Below are 20718 nucleotides of genomic sequence, written 5' to 3'. Positions count from 1 at the left end.
GAAATCAAAAACACTAACTTGAGAAGACACGTGCGCCCTTGTGTTCACAGCCACATCGCGTACGACAAACAGCCAAGACATGGAGGCCGTGTGAGTGCCCAGCAACGGCTGATCGGATACAGAAAACGTGGAGCACATCCGCAGTGAAAATCTCTCAGCTGCCCGCGGTCTTGCCATTTGTGACAACGTGGACGGGGCTGGAGAGCATTATGCTCAATGAGAGAAGTCGGACAGAGAAAAACAAATGTCCTAGGATGTCACTTATATGTGGAATCCAGAGAAACAAAATGAAGGAACATGGAAAGAAAAGAAACAAATGCAGGTAATAAACCGGGGGTTGTCGGGGGGAAGGGGAGTGGGAGGTCCAGGTGTCCAGGTATGGAATGAGGAGGTCCTGGGGTGAAACGGACAGCACAGGAAATACAGTCAATGGTATTGGGATAGTGTCGCTGGGGACAGACGGGAGCGGCCTCTGCAGAGAACACAGCGTCACACGCACAGTTGTGGGACCGCTATGCTGTGCGCCAGACGAGTGCAGCGTTGTGCGTCGACCACACTTGGGTCAATAATAAATGCTCCTAGGTCTGTGGTGAGGATCAGACGAAACGAGGTGCGCGCAGGAGCACAGCCAGCACGTAGTACTTGCTCAATAAGTACAAGCTCATCATCGTCAGTCACACTGTACTCCCAGGGCCTCCTACGTAAGAAAGGAGTCGAATGAGTCATCACAGCTTTAGGTAAAAAGAAAACACCTTCTTCGGACAGACTCGCCCTTGCTGATACGTGCACAGTCCCCAGAGAAATGCAGAGTCCCAGCTGGGAAGTCAGACATCCCTGAGAAAGGGGCCTTTGACTCAGTCTTCCAGTTAATCTCCAGGAAAGTGCTAGGGGTTGTGAAGTGAGAGAGGTCCCCAGAGGGGAGCGAGCAAGGAGAGCCCCGATTGCCGGGCACCTGAGTGTGCCCAGCAGCTCCTGCCCCCGCGTCCCACATGATGGTCTGCAGGCCAGTTCCCTGGCCCTTCAACTATGCTAAAAGGCACTTGTCCCCTTCGCTGTGGGTACAGCAACCTTTCAGGCAATCCCTCCCGCTTGAGGACCACCTCACAGCTGACTTTCTGCAAACACGGTCCGGTGCTGATACAGCCGAGAAACAACACAATTCTGGAAGTTTCAGAGATGCTGCAAGCCCTCTGTTGCACAGGAAGATCATGGGGTCCGAGGACAGTAGGCAGAAAGGAACACTCTGCAAAGATTCTATCAACCCAAAGAAACACTGCGTCCTGGAAAGCTAGAATTCCATCCTCCTGCAAATGAGAACCTGCTGGCTATAATGAACAGAGAAAGGAAAAACAAATCTATTTTAAGCTAGCCCAACATATTACACGTCATTATTTAATTATTCATACAGAAGAAAGAAACTTTAACTTCTATTTACAATTTAATGAAATTTGCAATTTCACTGTGTTTAAATTGTATTTAAAATGTTTAAACTATAGGTCCTGAAACCGAAAGAATGCCTCAGAAGTTTTCAGCTGAAAATAAAGTTATTAAAATAAACAAGAGAGGAGCACCTGGGTGGCTGAGCTCATGATCTCAGGGTGCTGAGATCGAACCCTGCCTGAGGCTCCCTGCTCAGTGGGGAGTCTGCTTCTCCCTCTGCCCCACCCCCCACTCATCCTATCTCTCTCTCTCTCTCAAATAGACAAATAGAGTCTTTTCAAAAAATTAAGACTGAAAGCTTTTCCTGTAATTTTCCAAATGAAGAATGCCTGCTTTCTACCACTGCTATTTAACATAGCTTGGATGTTCTAGCCAGAGCAACCAGACAAGAAATCAAAGGCATCCAAATTGGAAATGAAAAAGTGAAAATATCTCTATTTGCAGGTGACATCACTCTGTACATAGAAAATCCCAAGGAATCCACAAGAAAGTGATGAGAGCTGAGAAACAAATTCAGGAAAATCGTGGAGGAAAAGATCATCACCCAAAAATCTGTCACATTTCTATAGCCACTTAGGAACAGGTTTTTTTGTTTTGTTTTGTTTTCTTTTCTTTTCTTTTTTTTAAAGGTTTTATTTATTTATTTGACAGACAGAGATCACAAGTAGGCAGAGAAGCAGGCAGAGAGGGGAGGCAAGCTCCCTGCTGAGCAGAGAGCCCGATGTGGGACTCGATCCCAGGATCCAGAGATCATGACCTGAGCCGAAAGCAGAGGCTTTAACCCACTGAGCCACCCAGGCACTCTGGAACAGTTTTTTAAAGAAATTATTAAAGTCGTTCCATTTATAGCTCCATCTCTGTGTGGGTTATCCACACTGACCAATTCTCCAGTTCTCTGCAGGTAACGACCGGGTGTCACATATTTCAGTTCAGTCTTCACACAAACCACTCTGAGTTAGCACACCGCAGGTCAAGATCTCAGACCCACAAGGTTTCCCCAACTTCAGATGCCAATCACAAGTCGTGGGGCCCCAGGTTCCCCACACTTCTGACTTGGCTATAAATTGGGGCCTCCCACAATTCCCTCCTTAGGTTCAATAATTTGCTATAATGGGTTCACAAAACTTGGGGGGAAAAAAACCTTTCCTCTTGTGGGTTTATTACAAAGGACACAAGTGATGAGTCAGATGACGAGGTACATAGGGCGAGGCCTGGGAGGGTCCTGAGTACAGGAGTTTCTGTCCCAGACTCCGGCATGGGCCACGCTCCTGGCCCGCAATCACCAAGCTCTTCCAACCTCACAACTTAGTTTTTATGGACGTCCGACTTTGTAGGCCCAGAGCTGATCAAATCACTGACTGCTGGTGTTGCACACAATCTCCGGGCCCTCTTCCCACCCCAGGGATCAGGGGGTGGGGCTCAATGCTCCAATTTCTGAATCACATGATTAGTTCCTCTAGCAACCAGTGCCCAAGCTAATTACACCCCCAAGAGTGACCTCATAAGCGCAAACTCAGGTAAAGTTGAAAGAGGCTTATAATGAAGAGCAAAAATGGTCCCCCCACCACAACCACTCAGGAAATTTCAAGGGTTTTTGAAACTTTTGTGCCAAGAACTGGGGACAAAAACTAAATACGTATTTATTACATCACAATATCACAATCTAAAAGAATAAAATACCTGGGAATAAATTTAATCTGTGAGAAAAATATTTGTTGCCTGAAAATTAAAAACATGTCTGAAAAAGCTTAAAGACTTAAATACATGGAAAGATACCCCATGCTCATCAACTGGAAGACTTAAATGTCAGTATTACCCAAAGCCATCTATAAATTCAGTGCAACTCCTATTAAAATTCCAATGGTGTTTTTTTGGTTTTGTTTTTTTGTTTTGTAGAAATAGAAAAGCTGACCCTAAAATTCATATGGAATTGTATAGAGTCCATGTGTTGGGCTCAGCTGTGTTCCCCAGAATCTGTATGCTGAAGTCCTAAACCCCCAGTACCTCAAAGTGTGACCACATCTGGAGATAGGACCTTAAAAAAGGTAATAAAGTTACCACGAGGCCTTTAGGGTGGGCCCTAGTCTGCTGGGACTGGTGTCCTTATAAGATGTTCAGACACACGGCAGGACACAGGGTTGCACATGGTCAGAGAAAGACCATTTGAGGACAGTCCTCTGCAACCCAAGGAGAGAGGGGTCTTAGGAGAAACCAAACCTGCCAACACTTGGATCTCGGACTTCCAGCCTCCAGACATGCAAGGGAATAAGGATCTGTTTAAGCATCTCCCCTCCCTCGTCTTCGGTATTTTGTTATGGTAGCCCTAGCACATACAACCCAAGCAGCAAAAAAGAAAAAGAAAAATCTGATATAAAACAAAGCTGGAAGACTCACACTTCAAAGCTTACTACAAAGTTACAGCAACCAAAATGTTGTGGTACAGGCCAAAGGACAGACTAAGACCGAGGGAAGAGAACTGAGATTTCTGAAATAAACCCATACATTTATGACCACGTGATTTTTGACAAGGGTGCCAAGTCCATTCAACGGGGAAAGTTTCCTGAAAGAAAACATAGGGATGATTCTTCATGACCTTGGATTTGGTAAAGGAGTCTTAGATGTGACACCAAAAGCACAGGTGACAAAAGGGAAAAAAAAACTGGACTTCACTGAAATTTAAAACTTTTGTGTATTAAAGGACAAAACTGACAGAGAGAAAAGGTCACCTACAGAATGGGTGAAAAGGTAAATCATATCTGATAAAGGACTAATACCCAGAATATACAAACAACTCCTATAGCAACGACAAGATCCAGTTAGTTAAAAAAATGGACAAAGGACTAAAGAAGATACAAAAGTGGACAAGAGACACATGAAAAGATGCTTGATATCCCTAATCAGAGAAATGCACATCAAAAGTATAATGAAGGGAATCTGGGGGGCTCAGTCAGTTGAGCGTCCCACTCTTGATTTCAGCTCAGGTCATGATCTTAGGATCCTGGGATCCAGTCCCGCATCAGGCTCCTTGCTCAGTGGGAAGCCTGCTTCTCCCTCTGCCTGCCGCTTGCCCTGCTTATACGCACTCACTCTTTCTTTTTTTTTTTTAAAGATTTTATTTATTTATTTGACAGAAATCACAAGTAGGCGGAGAGGCAGGCAGAGAGAGAGAGAGAGAGAGCAGGAAGCAGGCTCCCCGCTGAGCAGAGAGCCTGATGCGGGGCTCGATCCCAGAACTCTAGGATCATGACCTGAGCCAAAGGCAGAGGCTTTAACCCGCTGAGCCACCCAGGCGCCCCTGCCCTCACTCTTTCTATAACAAAAACATAAAATCTTTTAAAATATATATATAACGAGATACCATTTCACACCCATGAGGATGGCTATTACTTAAAAAAACAAAACCAGCAACACAGAAAATCCCAAGTGTTGGTAGGATGTGGAGAAATTCCAACTTGTATGCATTGCTGGTGAGAATGTAAAATGAAGTAGCGGCTGCAGAAAACAGTCATGCATTTCCTCAGCAGATTAAGCGCAGAATTACCAGATGATCCAGAAATTCCAATCTTTGGTATACACTCCAAAGAACCGAGAGCAGGAGTTTAAACAGACACCAGCACACCCAGGCTCACAGCTGCATTTTTCATAAAAACCAAAAAGCAGAAGCAGCCCAAATGTCCATCAACAAATGAATACATAAAAATACATACACACACACATTCTGTTTATCCATATAAATATGAAATATCATTTAGCCATAAAAAGGAATGTAATTTCCTATATGCTACAACATGGATGGGCCATTGACTGATGAATGGATGAAGATGATGTGGTAGATACACACAATGGAATATTACTGAGCCATAAAAAATGAAACCTTGCCATTTGCAACATGGATGGATCTAATGAATATCACGCTAAGTAAAATTAGAGAAAAATATTGTATTTCACTCATATGCAGACTTTTTTTTTTAAAAAAAGATTTTATTTATTTATTTATTTATTTATTTATTTATTTATTTATTTGACAGAGAGTGAGAGAGAGAACACAAGCAGGACAAGTGGGAGAGGGGGAAGCAGGCTCCCCTAGGAGCAGGGAGCTCAATGCGGAGCTCGATCCCAGAATCCTGGGATCATGACCTGAGCCAAAGGCAGACACTTAATGACTGAGTGACCCAGGTGCCCCACTCATATGCAGACTTTAAGAAACAAAGCAAACAAGCAGAAGGGAAAAAGAGAGAGAGAGAGAAGAGACAGACCAAAAATCAGACACTTAACTCTAGAGAACACACTGCTGGTGACCAGAGGGGCGGTGGCCGGGGGAGCAGGTGAAACCGGTGAGGGGGATGAAGGGGGGTCCCGGTGAGGAGCACGGGGTGATGCATGGAAGTGATGACTCGCTGCAGTGCACACCTGAAACTAACGTAACACTATATGTGAACTGGAATTAAAATAAAAACTTAAAGGAGAAAAAAAAAAAAAGAAGAAAGAACCTGCCAAGAGGCTTTCGTAATTGAGGATTCCCTCCTTTTAGTAGGTTCCTACTTCCCTGGTTAGCAATAAAAGTAAACGAGTCTATGATCGGAACTTCTCCTTAATTTGTAAAGTTATTGCATTATCTGCTGCTTCGAGTCTCTGGCCAAAGCTGATCTTGAGAACGGAACAGTTCTAGCTCCTCTTTCAGCTCCGCAAGGAGACCTCTGTGCCGTGGCCGACACCACCAGCTACACCTGGATTGACACTCCCGGGAAGCTGAAACTCGATTACATAAGGTCATAAAACACAAGCTGCTTGGCTTACAAAGGCGATTCCTTCTACACGGACTTTCTTGGACTCATTTGATTTCGACGGACTTGGGTCCTTGGGGATCACGGCTTCAAAGCGCACTCCACACACCGGACGTCATCCTGCTTCGACTAAGCACGCTAACCTCCCCGCTGCCTTACGTGCTCTCCAGTACTCCCAGCGCATGTCTGTAGCTGCTCACCACCCGGCAAACAACCCCCGCAAGACCGCAGCATCAGAAAGGGAAGAGAGAGGACGACCGACCTGGAGCCATGACCTGTGAAGGCCACCGAGCGTGCAGAAGCACGACCTGTGGCCACCATGCAGGGGGCAGCACAAGCTGCGGGAACCAGACCGGTCACCCTGCAGGCTGCGACCACAGGACCTGAGAAGGTAGAGGAAATTTCACTCCCCCCAACAGCTGTCAGGAGGAGGACAGGGGGTTGCTGGCTGGGACACCCTGCTCACTTTGGAGGCTGCAGCTGAGCTCCTGGGGACCCCTGAGAAAAGCCGGCGGAAGGTTGCTAAGACACAGGCCTTCTCTACACGGGGGCAGAGCACCTATGAACAAGCCCGATCACCAGTCCCCCTGTCACCGTACACTGTCGCTGCTTTAAATCCTGCTACACTGGGACATCTGGTGGCTCAGTGGTTTAAATCCTGTCTTCAGCTTGGGTCATGATCCCAGGATCCTGGGATCAAGCCCCACATGGGGGGGGGGGCTCTCTGCTCAGCAGGGAGCCTGCTTCCCTCTCTCTCTCTACCTGCCTCTCTGCTTACTTGTGATCTCTCTGTCAAATAAGTAAATAAAATCTTTAAAAAAAAAAATCCTGGGGCGCCTGGGTGGCTCAGCGGGTTAAGCCGCTGCCTTCGGCTCAGGTCATGAACTCAGAGTCCTGGGATCGAGCCCCACATCGGGCTCTCTGCTCAGCAGGGAGCCTGCTTCCTCCTCTCTCTCTGCCTGCCTCTCTGCCTGCTTGTGATCTCTCTCAAATAAATAAAATCTTAAAAAAAAAAAAAATCCTGCTACACTACTACCTCTCCCCAATGAGAGCCACATTCCATTCCAAGGCTGCCTTGCAACTATAGAGATGGCTTCAAAGCCACAAGAAAATCTCTCATATATCCCTTCAGACAACCCAAACTTACTTCAACTTTATGATGGCTTTATTTTCCCCTAAGATTTATTTATTTGAGACAGAGTGTATGCTGTGCATGCATACACACACACACACACACACACACACACACACGAGAGCAGCGGGAGGGGCAGAGGGGGAGAGAAACAGACTCCCCACCCTGTGTGGAGCCTGACTGGGGGTGAGGGGAGGGGGGATGGGCTCCATCTTACGAAGTGAGTTCATGACTTGAGCCAAAACCAAGAGCAGGATGCTCAACTGACAGAGCCGCCCAGGTGCCCCTGATTGCTCTATTGAGAGAGAGAGAGAGAGAGTGCACGCGCGAGCACGAGTGAGCAGTGGGAGGGGCAGAGGGAGAAGACTCCTTGCTGAGCAGGGAGCCCAGTGTCGGGCTCTATTCCAGGACCCTGCAATTATGACCTGAGCCAAAGGCAGACGCTTAACGGACTGAGCCACCCAGGCACCCCCGATGCCTCTTTCAGACAAAATCCCAGGAAAATGCAACTGTTACACCATAGCTTCCCCATACAGCCCCCCTGAAGGCATAGTCTGCATCCCCTGTAGTATCAGCTGAAGCCACTGAACCCACAGCTTCCTCGAGATGTGCACATTGGCAGAATGGAACAGGGCCCCCATTTACAATGACACCAGGTAGGTCTTCGGAGTCTACCACCTTGCTGGCACAACTGGGAAATCCTATGGATTTCTCGACCTCTTCTGCCACGACTACTGCTGATGAGCATCTAACTTACTCTACCACAGTCCGTTCATCTTGCTACCAAAATTACCATTGTACGTGGCCCAGCCCATATTAAGGAGACGGATACTCCATCACCGGGAACAGTAGGGCTGACAAGACTGATTGATGCGTGCTTGAAATGGGTCCACTATCCTTTCTCTACCGATTCATAAACCTGCATTTATCCCTAGATGATGTTATGGACTATCAGGCAAATATCATGCAATCTGAAAATTTGTATCACAAAGTGATATAAAAGGGGGCCATCTACATCAGGGAAACACAAATCAAAACCACAATGAGATACCACCTCACACCAGTCGTTCTGACTACTGGCTAAAATTAACAAGCCAGGAAATGACAGATGCTGGCGAGGATGCGGAGAAAGGGGAGGGAATGCAGGCTGGTGCAACCACTCTGGAAAACAGCATGGAGGTTCCTCAAAAAGTTGAAAAGAGAGCTACCCTAGGACCCAGCAATCGCACTACTGCGTATTTACCCTAAAGATACAAATGTAGTGATCTGATCTGAAGGGGCACGTGCACCCGAATGTTTATAGCAGCAATGTCCACATAGCCCAACTATGGAAGGAAACTAGATGTCCAGCCACAGATGAATGGATAAAGAAGATGTGGTAGATATACACAATGGAATACTATGCAGCCGTCAGAATAAATGAAATCTTGCCATTTGCAATGATGTGGATGGAACTAGAGGGTATGATGCTGAGCGAAATAAGTCAATCAGAGAAAGACAATTATCCTATGATTTCTCTGATATGAGAAATTTGAGAGGCAGGGAAGGGGGTCAGGAGGGTAGGGAAGGAAAAATGAAACAAGATGGCGTCGGGAGGGAGACAAACCATAAGAGACTCTTAATCTCAGGAAACAAACTGAGGGTTGCTGGGGGTTGGGAGGTAGGGAGAGGGTGGTGGGGTTATGGACACTGGGGAAGGTATGTGCTATGGTGAGTGCTGTGAAGTGTGTAAGCCTGATGATTGGCAGACCTGTACCCCCGGGGCAAATACTACATTATATGTTAATAAAAATAATTTTTTTTAAAAGGGTACAGATAGGGCGTGCACTGGGCCAAATGGACATCCTGAACACCCCTTCCACTTGCTCTTACCTCCCATCAGATGGGACAATTGTACAGATGACAGAATATTAAGGAACCAGAAGACAGTTTGTCCTCTGAGGCTCACCCTGTACCCAGCAACTCTGAATGGATTTTACTATGTCTCACCAGCTTCAGGCTGTTCCCACTGTTCTGTTATTGTCTGCATGAACAGAATGGATGGGGTGCTGTCTAGCTAGACATCCTGATGCCGCAACACTGGTAAAGAAATTAAGAACATGTTTTGTCTTAGCCTTCCTTTGTAGACTAAATCGACCACAGAACTCATTTTATAACAGAAACGAACTTCTTGCTTACAAGAACTCTGAATTCTTGCTTATAAGAATTCGTTACAATTTCATACCTCACACCATTCCCGATCATAAAGGCAAGTATAATGTAAAAATCTAGGCCATTAGAAAAACCTGTGAAGAAAGGACTTAAACGGTCAGAAGTACCACCTCCGCCCTCTGGAAAAATCCAGAACACTCTCATTAGGGGACATTTTAAGTGTCTGTTCTCCCTGAGGGGGGAAAACAATTTAAATTAACCTCACCCTTCTTGCTGTGTACTGAAAGACTGACTGATTGCTGGTTATATCAATTCTTCAGCGGCATTAAAGAACCAGAACTAGAATTTATTGTTGTCAATGTGAGGACCTTTGGACCAGCAGACGAGGATGAAAGCGTAGGATATCCAGGAAAGAGAAGAACAAGTTCGCTCCATTTCTCCTTAAGATGAGTCAGCTGGGGGCGCCTGGGTGGCTCAGTGGGTTGGGCTGCTGCCTTCTGCTCAGGTCATGATCTCAGGGTCCTGGGATCGAGTCCCGCATCGGGCTCTCTGCTCGGCAGGGAGCCTGCTTCCCTCCCTCTCTCTCTCTCTCTGCCTGCCTCTCCATCTGCTTGTGATTTCTCTCTGTCAAATAAATGAATAGGATCTTAAAAAAAAAAAAAAAAAAGATGAGTCACCTGGGCTCAGAGAAACCTTAGTGGAAACTCAAGGACTGTCCCTTGCTCAGGTAAAGCTATCGGGAGGAAACAGAGCTAGTGCTCGTTAGCCAGACCTAGGTGACTCACGAAACAAGACTCAATCAAACCGTGTGGTTTGATCCTCAAACCTCTCGCAGGGGTCCCGAGTGTTTCACACACAGCCTCTTAAGGCACAAACATTTGCCAAATCATCAAATGATTCAGCTGGTTCATAGGCCATCCTCCAAAACTTCAAGAAACAACAAAACAAACAAAACAACAAAAGCACGGATGGGCCATGCTTACTACAAGCCGGTCACCAAAATTCACATTATATGAATCTGGTTATGTGGGGCACCTAGAACACGCAAATTCGTAGAGACAGAAAGCAGAATAAAGGTTACCAAGGGCGGGGGTTCGGGAAACAGGAAGTAACTGTTTAATGGGTAGAGTTTTTGTTAGAAACAATGAAGTAGGGGTGCCTGGGTGGCTCAGTGGGTTAAGCCGCTGCCTTCGGATCGGGTCATGATCCCAGGGTCCTGGGATGGAGCCCCGCATCGGGCTCTCTGCTCAGCAGGGAGCCTGCTTCCTCCCCTCTCTCTCTGCCTGCCTCTCTGCCTGCTTGTCATCTCTCTCTGTCAAATAAATAAATAAAAAATCTTAAAAAAAAAGAAACAATGAAGTAGTTTTGGAGACAGTGTTGGTAGTCATTGTGAGAAGGCAAATGTATTTATGTCACTGATTTGTATACTTACCAGTGGCTAAAATGATAAATAATATCTATCTGTTACCATAATTAAAAACAAAATTCATGGAACTGATGATGGTTAAGTCTATGAGAGCAAATGAAATTTACTGTTAACGGTACTGGTTCAAGTACTGTGAGGTATTTTCTGCAAGATACCTACTGATGATTAAGGTTTTGAACATTTTACATTCTTGCAAGCTTTGAAATTTGTCCAAAGAAATCTTTTTCTGCCCCACACAGATTTCTATCACCACTAATTGCCACATTAGCTCAGGCTGATTCCCACTTCAGGTTAGATTGAATTAGTTCTCATCCTTAAAAAATTCTCACCTATAGGCCTTCTAAGCAACTGAGTCAGAGGCTAATTCCTCAGTCTCTTCGAATTCAGCTTTAACTCCTGCACAAACACCTGAGCGGTATGGATAACATTTTCTGACTCATTAAGACAAGGAAAAGCACTCAAAATCATTTGTCTTCTTTTTAAATTCTCTGTGACTCCCAGTGTTGTCACCTCTTCAAGATACCATTTGGCAACTCAAAGGCTAATAGTCTTAAACAGGAAGTCTCTATTCTCTAGGCATCTTTCTTCCGGAGAAACTCACTCACCTTTGATAAGCTTTCCTTCTTGCTTGGCTCACACATGAGCCACGCAGACCTTGAAAGTGCAACACTCAAAGCCCAGTTTTCGCTTTTTAATGTTGAATATGCACCAGTGATTTTCAGAAAATAAAATATCATGACGTGGTCAGAGGTATGGCCCTTGAAACACTATTGAGTTATAAATGTGTAATTTGCAATTTGTCAGGCAAAGTGATGAGTGCCCCGTACTGTGTTGCAACAATCTACATCCAGCCTGTTAACAGGGAGACCCGCACGCGTAACATGGGAAGGAATGCGGCTGTGTCCCAATAAGACGGACGGACACATGAGCTTCATACCGTTGCCACAGCTCACATTACTGTCCTGCCGTGGTTATTTTAAGGCACTTGGAAACGCAGAAACCAGGCCTAACCGTTCCCGCCGCCCGACATGGTTTGCTGACCCCCGCCGTGGGAAGAGAGAACGAGCTCGGTTCACACTCCTCACAACAGGGAGGCTGTTTGTCTCCCCACCCCCACCCCCATATCTAATGAGAAACAGAGGGGACTCCAGGTACCACAGAAAAAAGGGTAAAACTTCAAGCGCTGTTATTTTGAAACAATCGATACAAGTCAAACGTCCGACGAGTTGAACTTCGCAAAGAAAGAAAACACGTTTGAAACAAGTGACAGGGGGGGGTTTTCTGGTGTCGAGCGGACACTATGGTCTCCGCGAAGGGCGCTGGAAATCCTGCCGGCGGACACGACAGAGAGCAAGTACGCACTTGCAGGAGGAGCGGGGAGCCTGCGCCCCGGCGCACAGCCACGCGCTGCGAGCGGCTCCGCGCTCCGGCTTCGGCCTGGGGTTCCGGGACGCGGCCGGTCCTGCCCCTGCGGCTTCGGGCTCCGTCACTGCAGGCGGCGGCGAGCAGAAAGCCAGCGGACTGACTTCCCGCGCAAAAAACCGGTTTCGGGTCCATTTACACCTTCACCTCGACACTCCCGGACTCCGCGGCCGCCGGGCTGGGGCGTCTCTGACCTGAGCGACGTGCTCTCAGTTCTCTCGCCGAGAATGAATGAATGAATGAATGAATGAATAAGCTTAACTTGCGCATTTGCTCTCTCCGTAGGTCCCTTTTCTGGGTACGTAGTAAATCATCCGTTAACACCATCACCGAGGATGATACAGAGAAACGGGGAAGACATTACCTCGGAAGGTTCGGGAGCTCCGTGCGGCTGCGAAGGAGCAGCGGCCCCCGGACGCGGCAGGCGGAAGGCTGTCCGCTGTGCTTGTGCCGACAGCATCGCGGGCCCCGAGCCCCGGGGAGACCAGGGGAGAGCCGGGGCGAACCTGGCTCCCGTGGTCCGCGGAGCGCACGGGCGTACCTGCGTCGGCCCCGCCCACCCCCGGAAGGGCCAATCCCAGCCCCCGAGGGGCGGGGACTGGCCACGTGCTTCCCACAGGTGCCGCACGAAGATGGGAGGAGCACCTGTCCTCCCGACAGAGGTCGAGAAGCCCCCAGCCCGCTGGAGCCTAAAGCAGCTTCTGGGGGCCGCTCAGCGCCCGTGGGAGCCCGGTCCTGCACGCCTAGTCCGGCCCCAGGTCTTGGGGTGCGGGCCCGGCTCAAGTCCAGGAGCAAGGGCACTGCCTCACCGTGTGGAGCGCAACAAAAGTCACAGCGAGCTGCCCCGCTGTGGCTTCACGGTTTACCCTTTAACACCTCCCCCACCCCCCATGCAGAGCCCAACCCTTTCCTCACCGCTGATCAAAACCCAAGGGGGGACGTGGGGGCAGGAGGCGCTTCATATTAGCTGGCAATATTAGCTGGCAAGGCCCCGAACCCGCACCAAAAGACGGAAACAAAAGTTTACTGTAATAAATGAGACAAAGCTGCCTCCTGGAGTCAAAACATCATCACAACAGTATCTCCTCCCAAGTCTGTAATCACAGTGGGAAAGTTCATAGTGGAGACGCTCCTTAACCCTAGCCCGAGAGCACCAAGTAAACACCGCTAGTGTGACAGGCTGATCCTGCACCTCTCAATTCCATGCGCCGGGAGCAGTGTCACTTCTGGGGGCTTCCTCCAGAAAAAGGCTGTTGTATCTGAGGAAACATGAAACCACCCAAACTGAAGGACGTTCTACAAAGTCAGACCATACTTTCCAAAAATGTCATGAGAAGACCTGGAAAGGAAGCTGGAGGAACATGAACCCTAGGCGCCCTCCAGTCATTCTGGGTGGGATCCCGGACCAGGGAAAAATAACTGAGACATTGGGACATTAGCTAAAATCGATCCCGGTTGGATCAATGTTAAATTTCCTGATTTTGAACACTGTACTGTGCTTTTGTAAAAGAATGTCCTTGTTCCTAAGGAAACAGACACTGAAATACTTGGGGCAAAGGTCTTGCCTCTAACCTCAGTAGACCTGAATTGAATTAGTGCATATGCATGTATCTTTGCTCACACGTGTGTGCACACATACAGAGTCTAAAGCGACTGGGGCAAAATGAACAATTGGTAGATCTGAGTATTTGATGTTCCTTGTACTGTATTTGTAACATTTCTCTGAAATGTTTTTCCATCAAAATTGTGCATTTTTACGCTGCTTGCCGTATCTGCCTCATAGAAGCCGAGGGGCAAGGGTCCGGTCACCTCCTTGCCGAAGTCTCCACACCCATGCTTGAGAACATGCGCAGCTCCACCATGGACAGAGCAGCAGATAAATGTGTAGATCACCAACGGAGTAACAACTCCTCCTCCTTTCCCTCTCTACTCAGGACCAGCCCCGGTCTCTATTTGACCCACAGCCTCAGCAGACCCCTAAACTCAGTGATCTATCCAGGATCCAGCCAGCGAGCAGCCCAGCTGCACTGACCCTCCCCACCCCCTCCACTCACACTTGCATCTCCTGTGTGCCAGGTCCTGGGCAGACACCACCCACCCAATCTCCCACCCATAAAGGCCAACCCTTGAATATGCGAGGAGTGTTAGTTACCCTTTCAGGACAGGTTCATTAGCCCAGACTGAGTGTATCTGGGAGAGGCAGAGGATCAAACACCCAGGGCATGCAAAGCAAGAGGCAAGCATCTCCTGACTTCCACCTGCAGACAAGGTTAGTGCTCAGGGCCCGCCAGGACGAGGCAGGGTGGCTGAGCTCTCCAACACGTCTGTATGGGCACTGCCCAGAGGCCACTTACAGATACTCCCACTGCAGAGCGCTCTTCAGGATTTCTCCCTCCGGAAAGAACTCCTGCCCTTAGCACTAGTGGCACCCAACCCACACAGGACACAGGCAAGGTTGTTGTCCAAGGTTTATTGATGATATTACAGCACAGCAGAAAGATTCAAACGGCTCCACGTGGTGTTTTGAAATTCATCCCGACTGTAGGCTGAGTGACCTGCAGGTTGGACAGGCTGCCAAAGTCCTGGAAAAACAACAGAACAGGTTCAGTGTGGCTATACCGGTAAGATCTATGATGAATGTCCTATGAACACCACCAGGCCATGCCTGTCACCCTCCACTAGCTTGGCGTCAGGTTGGTGGGACCCTGCAGAATCCCAAGAGGGGCCTTCTCCCTGCCCCAGAGCAATAAACTCACAAGGGAGCCTACCTGAGATATGAAGGCACATGCATCCCAACACCCACACCTGAGGGTGCTCTCCTGTACCCCGTAGGATTTCTAAAAGCATCCTGGCCTCTATCCACCAATGCCTGCTCGTATTCCCCAGCTCCGATAACCAAACATGTTCAGACATTACCAAATACCCTGAAGACCAAAATCGCTTGCTTTGAGAATCACTGCTCTAGGCCGCATTCAGTGTCCTTTCCTTTCCAGGCCTGACACGACTAGGAAACATCACTAATGCAACTGTTAAGAGCCTGCCACATACCTGAACTTAATATCCCTCCCAGTTTATCCTCGAAAACCAGTTTTACAGTTGAGACAATAATGCTGCATTGAGGACAGTGATTATTTCTGGAGAAAATGCCCCACAGCTGACTTCAGCTATACCAGTGATGTTTTTCTGAAGCTGGAGGCTGAGTACACTCCAGTTCATTGTGTCCACTCCCTTTCTGAGCGTCTTAAACATTTCATGATCATAAAGAAAAAATGAAGCTGCTTCAAATCACTGTGTACTGGACTCCAAAGCCAGGCTACTGTCACCGAGCTGTGTAGAGCTAGAGAGGCCCCATGAAGACAGCTCAAGCATCTGGGAAGCACAGAAAAAGCAGGGCACAGGTCTCTGGAGAGGTCAGCACGCACACAAGGAGTGACGGCCTGGATGGAAAGCACGAAGAATGAGAGGACAACCACAGAGGCAAGAAGCAAACAGAAGGGAGAGCATCCTGGAAGTCACGGGGGGAACAGCCACCGGCTTTAGAACTCTCTTCCTGTGGAGGGCCATCTCCCGCTTCCGTAACCAGCTGACCCCATTATGGAGGCAGCTGTCCAGGGGTTAGCAGTGTAGACTGAATCCCCAACACTGCCGCTCGTCATCTTCCAGTGACCACTTCCTCGGGGAGAAAGGCAGGTAAGAGGATGTGGCTCCCTGGACGGGGAGGACGGCGGCAGCTGGTGTGGCTGCAAGAGGAGAAAGCTAGCGATGGTCCTCACCAGGGGCAAAGTCCTCCTGCAGGAACCCGCCAGCACTTACCAAGAGTTTCAACATTTCCTTAGTGTCAGGATCCACTTCAATGATCTCCTGATCCAGGGCCGAGACCTATAAACAGGGCAGGCCCCCAAACGATCAGAGGGTCGTCTCTCCCTCTCCCCGCCGTTTCTCCAAGAGTGTTCAACCAGAGATGGAGGGGGGATGCCCAGCAGCCCTCCACGGTGAGCAGCCTGCTGAAGGGCTCCCGGTCCCGGCTGCCCTCTCCCGCTGCCCCTCTGTAAGGCCCTCGCTGGCGCCCAGTCTGCAGAAGACCTCAGGCGGCGGCCAGCGGCCCGGGAGTGCTAGGCTCCGGCAAACCACGACACGCGCAGCACCAGGGGCTCTGCGGCAAGAGCGCCGGCAGGGCCGAGCGGGGCTGTCCCACGGGCACCCGCACTGGAGGCGGGGCGACCGCGGGTAGGAGACCCCCCCAGACTGGCCGGAGGCGGACCCCGCGAGCTCACCTCGGGCACGTAGTTGTCCCTCCGTTCTCGCTCCTCCTCCTGCAGCTTGATGGAGATGCCCCTCACCGGGCCCCTCTGAATGCGCTTCATCAGGTGCGTGACGTAGCTGCGGGACACACGCCCGGCAGCCGTGAGCCGCGGCCGCCGCACGGACGACGACCGGCGCCCCGGGCAGCCCGCGCAAGCCTCGGAGCCGCACGACCGCCCGCAGGGAAGCCCGCCGCGCGCCCCTCGCGCGCCCCTCTCCGCCGGGCCCGCCGGCTCACCCTGCGATCTTGTTGCGGAGCTTCTTGCTGGGGATGATGGCGATCTCCTCGCACACGCGCTTGTTGGTGTGGAAGTCGTTGCCCAGGCGCGTGTAGTACTTCTCGATGATGACCCGGGCCGCCTTCTTCACGGTTTTGGTGCGGACGCGGCCCTGCGGGTGGGAGAGCACAGCGTCACCCGCGAGCCAGGACAGCCCTCCGACGGCGGCGGCGGGGTCCGCGGGCTGGGGCTGAGCCCGGGACGGGAGGAGGGCGGGCCGGGCATCGCCGGAACGCGGGGCTCGGCGCGGAGGCCAGTGACCCGCGGAAGCTGGAGCCTGGTGGGGCCCCGCGCCCCTCCTCGAGGGCTGGGGGCCGCGGAAAGCAGCGGATGGAGGACGATTGTAGCGGACCGAGGCCTCGGGACAAGATACCTACCATGTTGGCGGGTATAGTAAAAGAGGAAACAGGAAGCACAAGCGAGGCCTATAAAGCGCGGCCAGAAAGGCGCTTCCGGGTAACCCGGGACACTCAGAGCTGTCTCAGGTGCTCCACAGCGACCCCCGGCTCAGCGGGGCGGAAGTGCAGGCGGCCCGCCGCAATCTGGTAGGCGGGGCAAGCACCTGGCCCGCCCCACCGTGGGCGCGGCTGCCGCTCACTCCGTTCCTAAGGCCTCTGTCCTCCCGCGTCTTCTGCTCCTTGGTTCTACAACAGGATCGTTTTATGTTCCGTAGACTAGAAGGCGTGCAGGTCTTCTGCACACGCCTGAGACGGAGGGAGGCTCTAGCGTCCCTGGGACGGCGATTCGGGAGCGTGGAAAGGTAAGGAGGTAGGGATGGTGCCCCGCCCAGGACCCTCAGCCTCAGGGACTTGCCTTTTCTAGTCTGGGAGAGGGGTGCCACTTGGATAGGCTGATCCCGTTTCTTTCAAGTCTTTGCTCAAGGGTCACATTATCAGAGGGGCTTCTCCTCCTTTGATCCTTTTTTAGCATCATCATCCTTTTTAAGCTGCTTGTCATGGTGACTTGTCTTAGTTTCTCCACTGAGGGTGAGCTCCAAGACTGGAAGGGCCGTTTTTGCTTAGTGAGTCCCCAGGACCCCCCATAAAGCAAGCTCTCAAACGTGGAAGCAGAGGACCATGTTTGCCTGCAGCACTCCCAACCATGGAGGCACCTCCCGGTGAGCACAGTCTTCAGGCTGTTGCTGACGCTCCCATCCCCAAGCCAGGCCCTTCTGAAGCCCACCAGAGCAGACCACCCCTGGCATACCCTGCCCCTGCCCTCCGGCTCTGCCCCCCCCCCCCCCCCCCATCTCCCCCCTCCCGCCCCCCCCCCCCCCCCCCCCCGACTTCAGGAAAGGCTGCCTGGCTAGGTTGCTGGAGTTAAGGGCCATGGGGCTGAGCCTCCCTCATCCCTCAACTCACTCCTGGTCACCTTGGCTAGTGCCGTCTGACTTTGAACTGATTGGGAATGGAAGGCCGGAGGACAGGAAGCCCTCTACCTGAAAGTGGCCCTGGACAAAATGGGGACAGAGGGGAGGAAAGATGTCACTGCAGGAAAAGGAGAAAAAGCAGAGACCAAAAGGGAGGATCACACTCCTCTGAGGGAGTTGCAGGCACTTACTTTACCAGCAAACTTCTGTCAAGCAGCTGCTAGCCAGGCCTCGAGGGAAAGCGGAAGTCTCTCTTGGCTGGAGGACTCCCCCACCCCCTCCAACAGTGAGTTCTTGCACTTCTCACCAGAATGATGCTTCGCTGTGCCAGGTTCCCTCTACCTCGGACTAAACTGGAATCCAAATGATCAATGCAGGTGCTGGGCCCAGGCACAGCCTACCTGGGAAGATCATCAGTGGACACGCCCACAAATCCTGGGAGCCTGTGACAGAGTCCAGAGTAATGGGGCTCTCTGAAGAATACCAGCAAGTGCATTTCTCCCTCTCAGAGAGGAACTGGGTCAGCACAGGTGAGTCCAAGATGATGGAAAGCCTTCCCAGAAGGCTTGGGAGAGCTTGAGAACAAGTGGCCTGAGGAGCTGTGCCTCCAGTTTCTCCACGCTGGGTCTGGGGCTTTGAGAAGCATAAGGGATTTTTATGCTTGGATCAAAGCTACCCACCTGCCAGAGAGGCATCTCCAAGATGGATTTGACCCCGGAAGTGACCAAGAAGTACTTGCAGGGGCAGGTCTCCCCATGGCCCCACCGTCAACCTGGGCTGGAATCCCATCACAGAAAATCCAAAGAAACACGAATTTTTACTCTGCAGTCTTGTGACCCTGTGGCCCCCTGGCTCCCGCACCGCAGACACAGAGACAGAACGAGAACTCTGCTGCAACGTGTTTATTATGTGCCAAAAAAACTACACCACAGCTTACTCCACACATCTGTAGGAGAGTGCAGTCTTGCCTGCATATGCTACAATGAGGTAGAGACTTCACACACAGCTTCACAAAACCCACAGAGTAGCTGGGATATGCAACAATGCAACGGCAGCTCAGCAGGAGGGAGAGGGGTTATGACACTGGTTCTTTGGCACACAGCTTCCCAAAGAGGGGCAAGTAGGTTTTTTGTTGTATTTTTTTTTTTAAAAAAAGAAGAAAGAAAAAGTCAAGTTTTCAAATTCCAGTAGCATTTCAGTGACTGCAACTGTTGCTTCATACACTTCTCAAATGAAAGAAATAAGGGAAGGGTACTTGTCCCCTCTGAAAGAAAGGGCTCCTGTGAGCCTTCATCTGCCCCCACCGAAAAGCAGCCCTTTTTTTTTTTTAGCTCAGTTACAAAAGAAAAAAGTCCTGTGACTTTGTGATTAAAAACTTCTATCAACCCTCCCCCCCACGTAAGTGCAACTTAAGAAGGTGCCATAAACCATTTAAAACTATACACAGCAGCCGCTCAAATACCGCTTATCCGGTCCAGTTTCAAATCCGAAAAAAAATTTTTATTCTTGGTTGCAAATGCCTTGATTTGCAACTGTGAGAAACAGTGACCAGCAGTCCCCCAGACACAAATTTGCTATAATGTTAAAAGCTGCCAGGAAAGAAAAAAAAATCTCTTGTTCCAAACGACTTAAAAACTGTTTTAAGGAGTGTAAAAAGGAACCGGTAAAAACCCTCGAGCGTAAAATATGAAATATGATTTTGGTTTAAATGAAGAGCAAAGTCTCCTTGTTGTTTACAGTAAAAAACACCAGCTGAACACTCAGTTTATGCCGTTCAGGTGGGGGTTAAATAAATGGAAAGGCACTGTATGGCAACTGCAAGAATGAAACCGAGACCTGCGTATCACCACCATCAGTATTGCAAGGAATGTAAAAAAGCGCTTTTAATAAATAAACCTAGATGTAGGCATCGTGTCAATACCTTCCGGACACGTAGTTCTTTTTTTGCTTTTCATCGGCAAAATGAGGAACTAAAATCTGGGAAAACTACAGAGTCGCTTGGAGGGTGAGCCAGAGGTCCTTGCCCTGGTGCACCCCCTGAAAACAAAACCCGACAGAACTCATTGTGCATTAATTAGTGCAGAAACAAAGACAGATTCAGCAAGTGCAAAGGTGACTACGATTTTCCCTTGTCCTTGGGAAGCCAGCTCCCTGGTCGCCAGGGGCAGGATGCTGCAGGCAGCTGCTGACCTGCCAGCCTTGGGCGCCACAGGCCACCGGGCCCGGCCAGCCCCTCTAGCTGGCATCTCGGTTCTTCTGGTTCCGCATCAGGGGGCTGTGGTGGCGCAGGCCCTCCATGCTGTGCCGCCAGTGCCAGCAGCTCCGGCAGAAGTATTTGAAGCACACCTGGTTGGGGGAGAAAGAGGAGAGAAGCCACGCTGTCAGCACCAGCAGTGTGTGTGTGTGGGGGGGGG

The 20718-nt window shown here is 50.0% G+C and overlaps 2 protein-coding genes across 15 annotated transcripts in view; both read right to left on the bottom strand.

Moving 5' to 3' along the window:
- Positions 1-14809: 14809 nt before the first annotated feature.
- Positions 14810-17403, bottom strand: RPS17 (ribosomal protein S17). The gene is made up of 5 exons (XM_059371508.1): positions 17313-17403; positions 16896-17047; positions 16630-16735; positions 16169-16234; positions 14810-14937 (listed from the first exon to the last, which is right to left on the bottom strand). Exons 1-5 carry the CDS (start codon positions 17313-17315, stop codon positions 14857-14859), a joined length of 408 nt encoding a protein of 135 aa, XP_059227491.1. The 5' UTR covers positions 17316-17403; the 3' UTR covers positions 14810-14856.
- Positions 17404-19191: 1788 nt separating this feature from the next.
- Positions 19192-20718, bottom strand: part of CPEB1 (cytoplasmic polyadenylation element binding protein 1) — a 104086-nt gene continuing 102559 nt past the window's right edge. For all 14 annotated transcript variants that reach the window (XM_059371507.1, XM_059371498.1, XM_059371492.1 and 11 more), the window contains one exon: positions 19192-20650. In XM_059371507.1, coding sequence (XP_059227490.1) covers positions 20540-20650 — 111 coding nt within the window. In that variant the 3' untranslated portion in view covers positions 19192-20539. The remainder of the gene's footprint in view (positions 20651-20718) is intronic.

This window comes from Mustela nigripes, chromosome 13, assembly GCF_022355385.1.
Source record: "Mustela nigripes isolate SB6536 chromosome 13, MUSNIG.SB6536, whole genome shotgun sequence".
In the NCBI taxonomy this organism is placed as follows: domain Eukaryota; kingdom Metazoa; phylum Chordata; class Mammalia; order Carnivora; family Mustelidae; genus Mustela; species Mustela nigripes.
The sequence above is the reverse complement of the archived record's forward strand: the minus strand, read 5'-3'. Positions and strand labels throughout refer to the sequence as shown.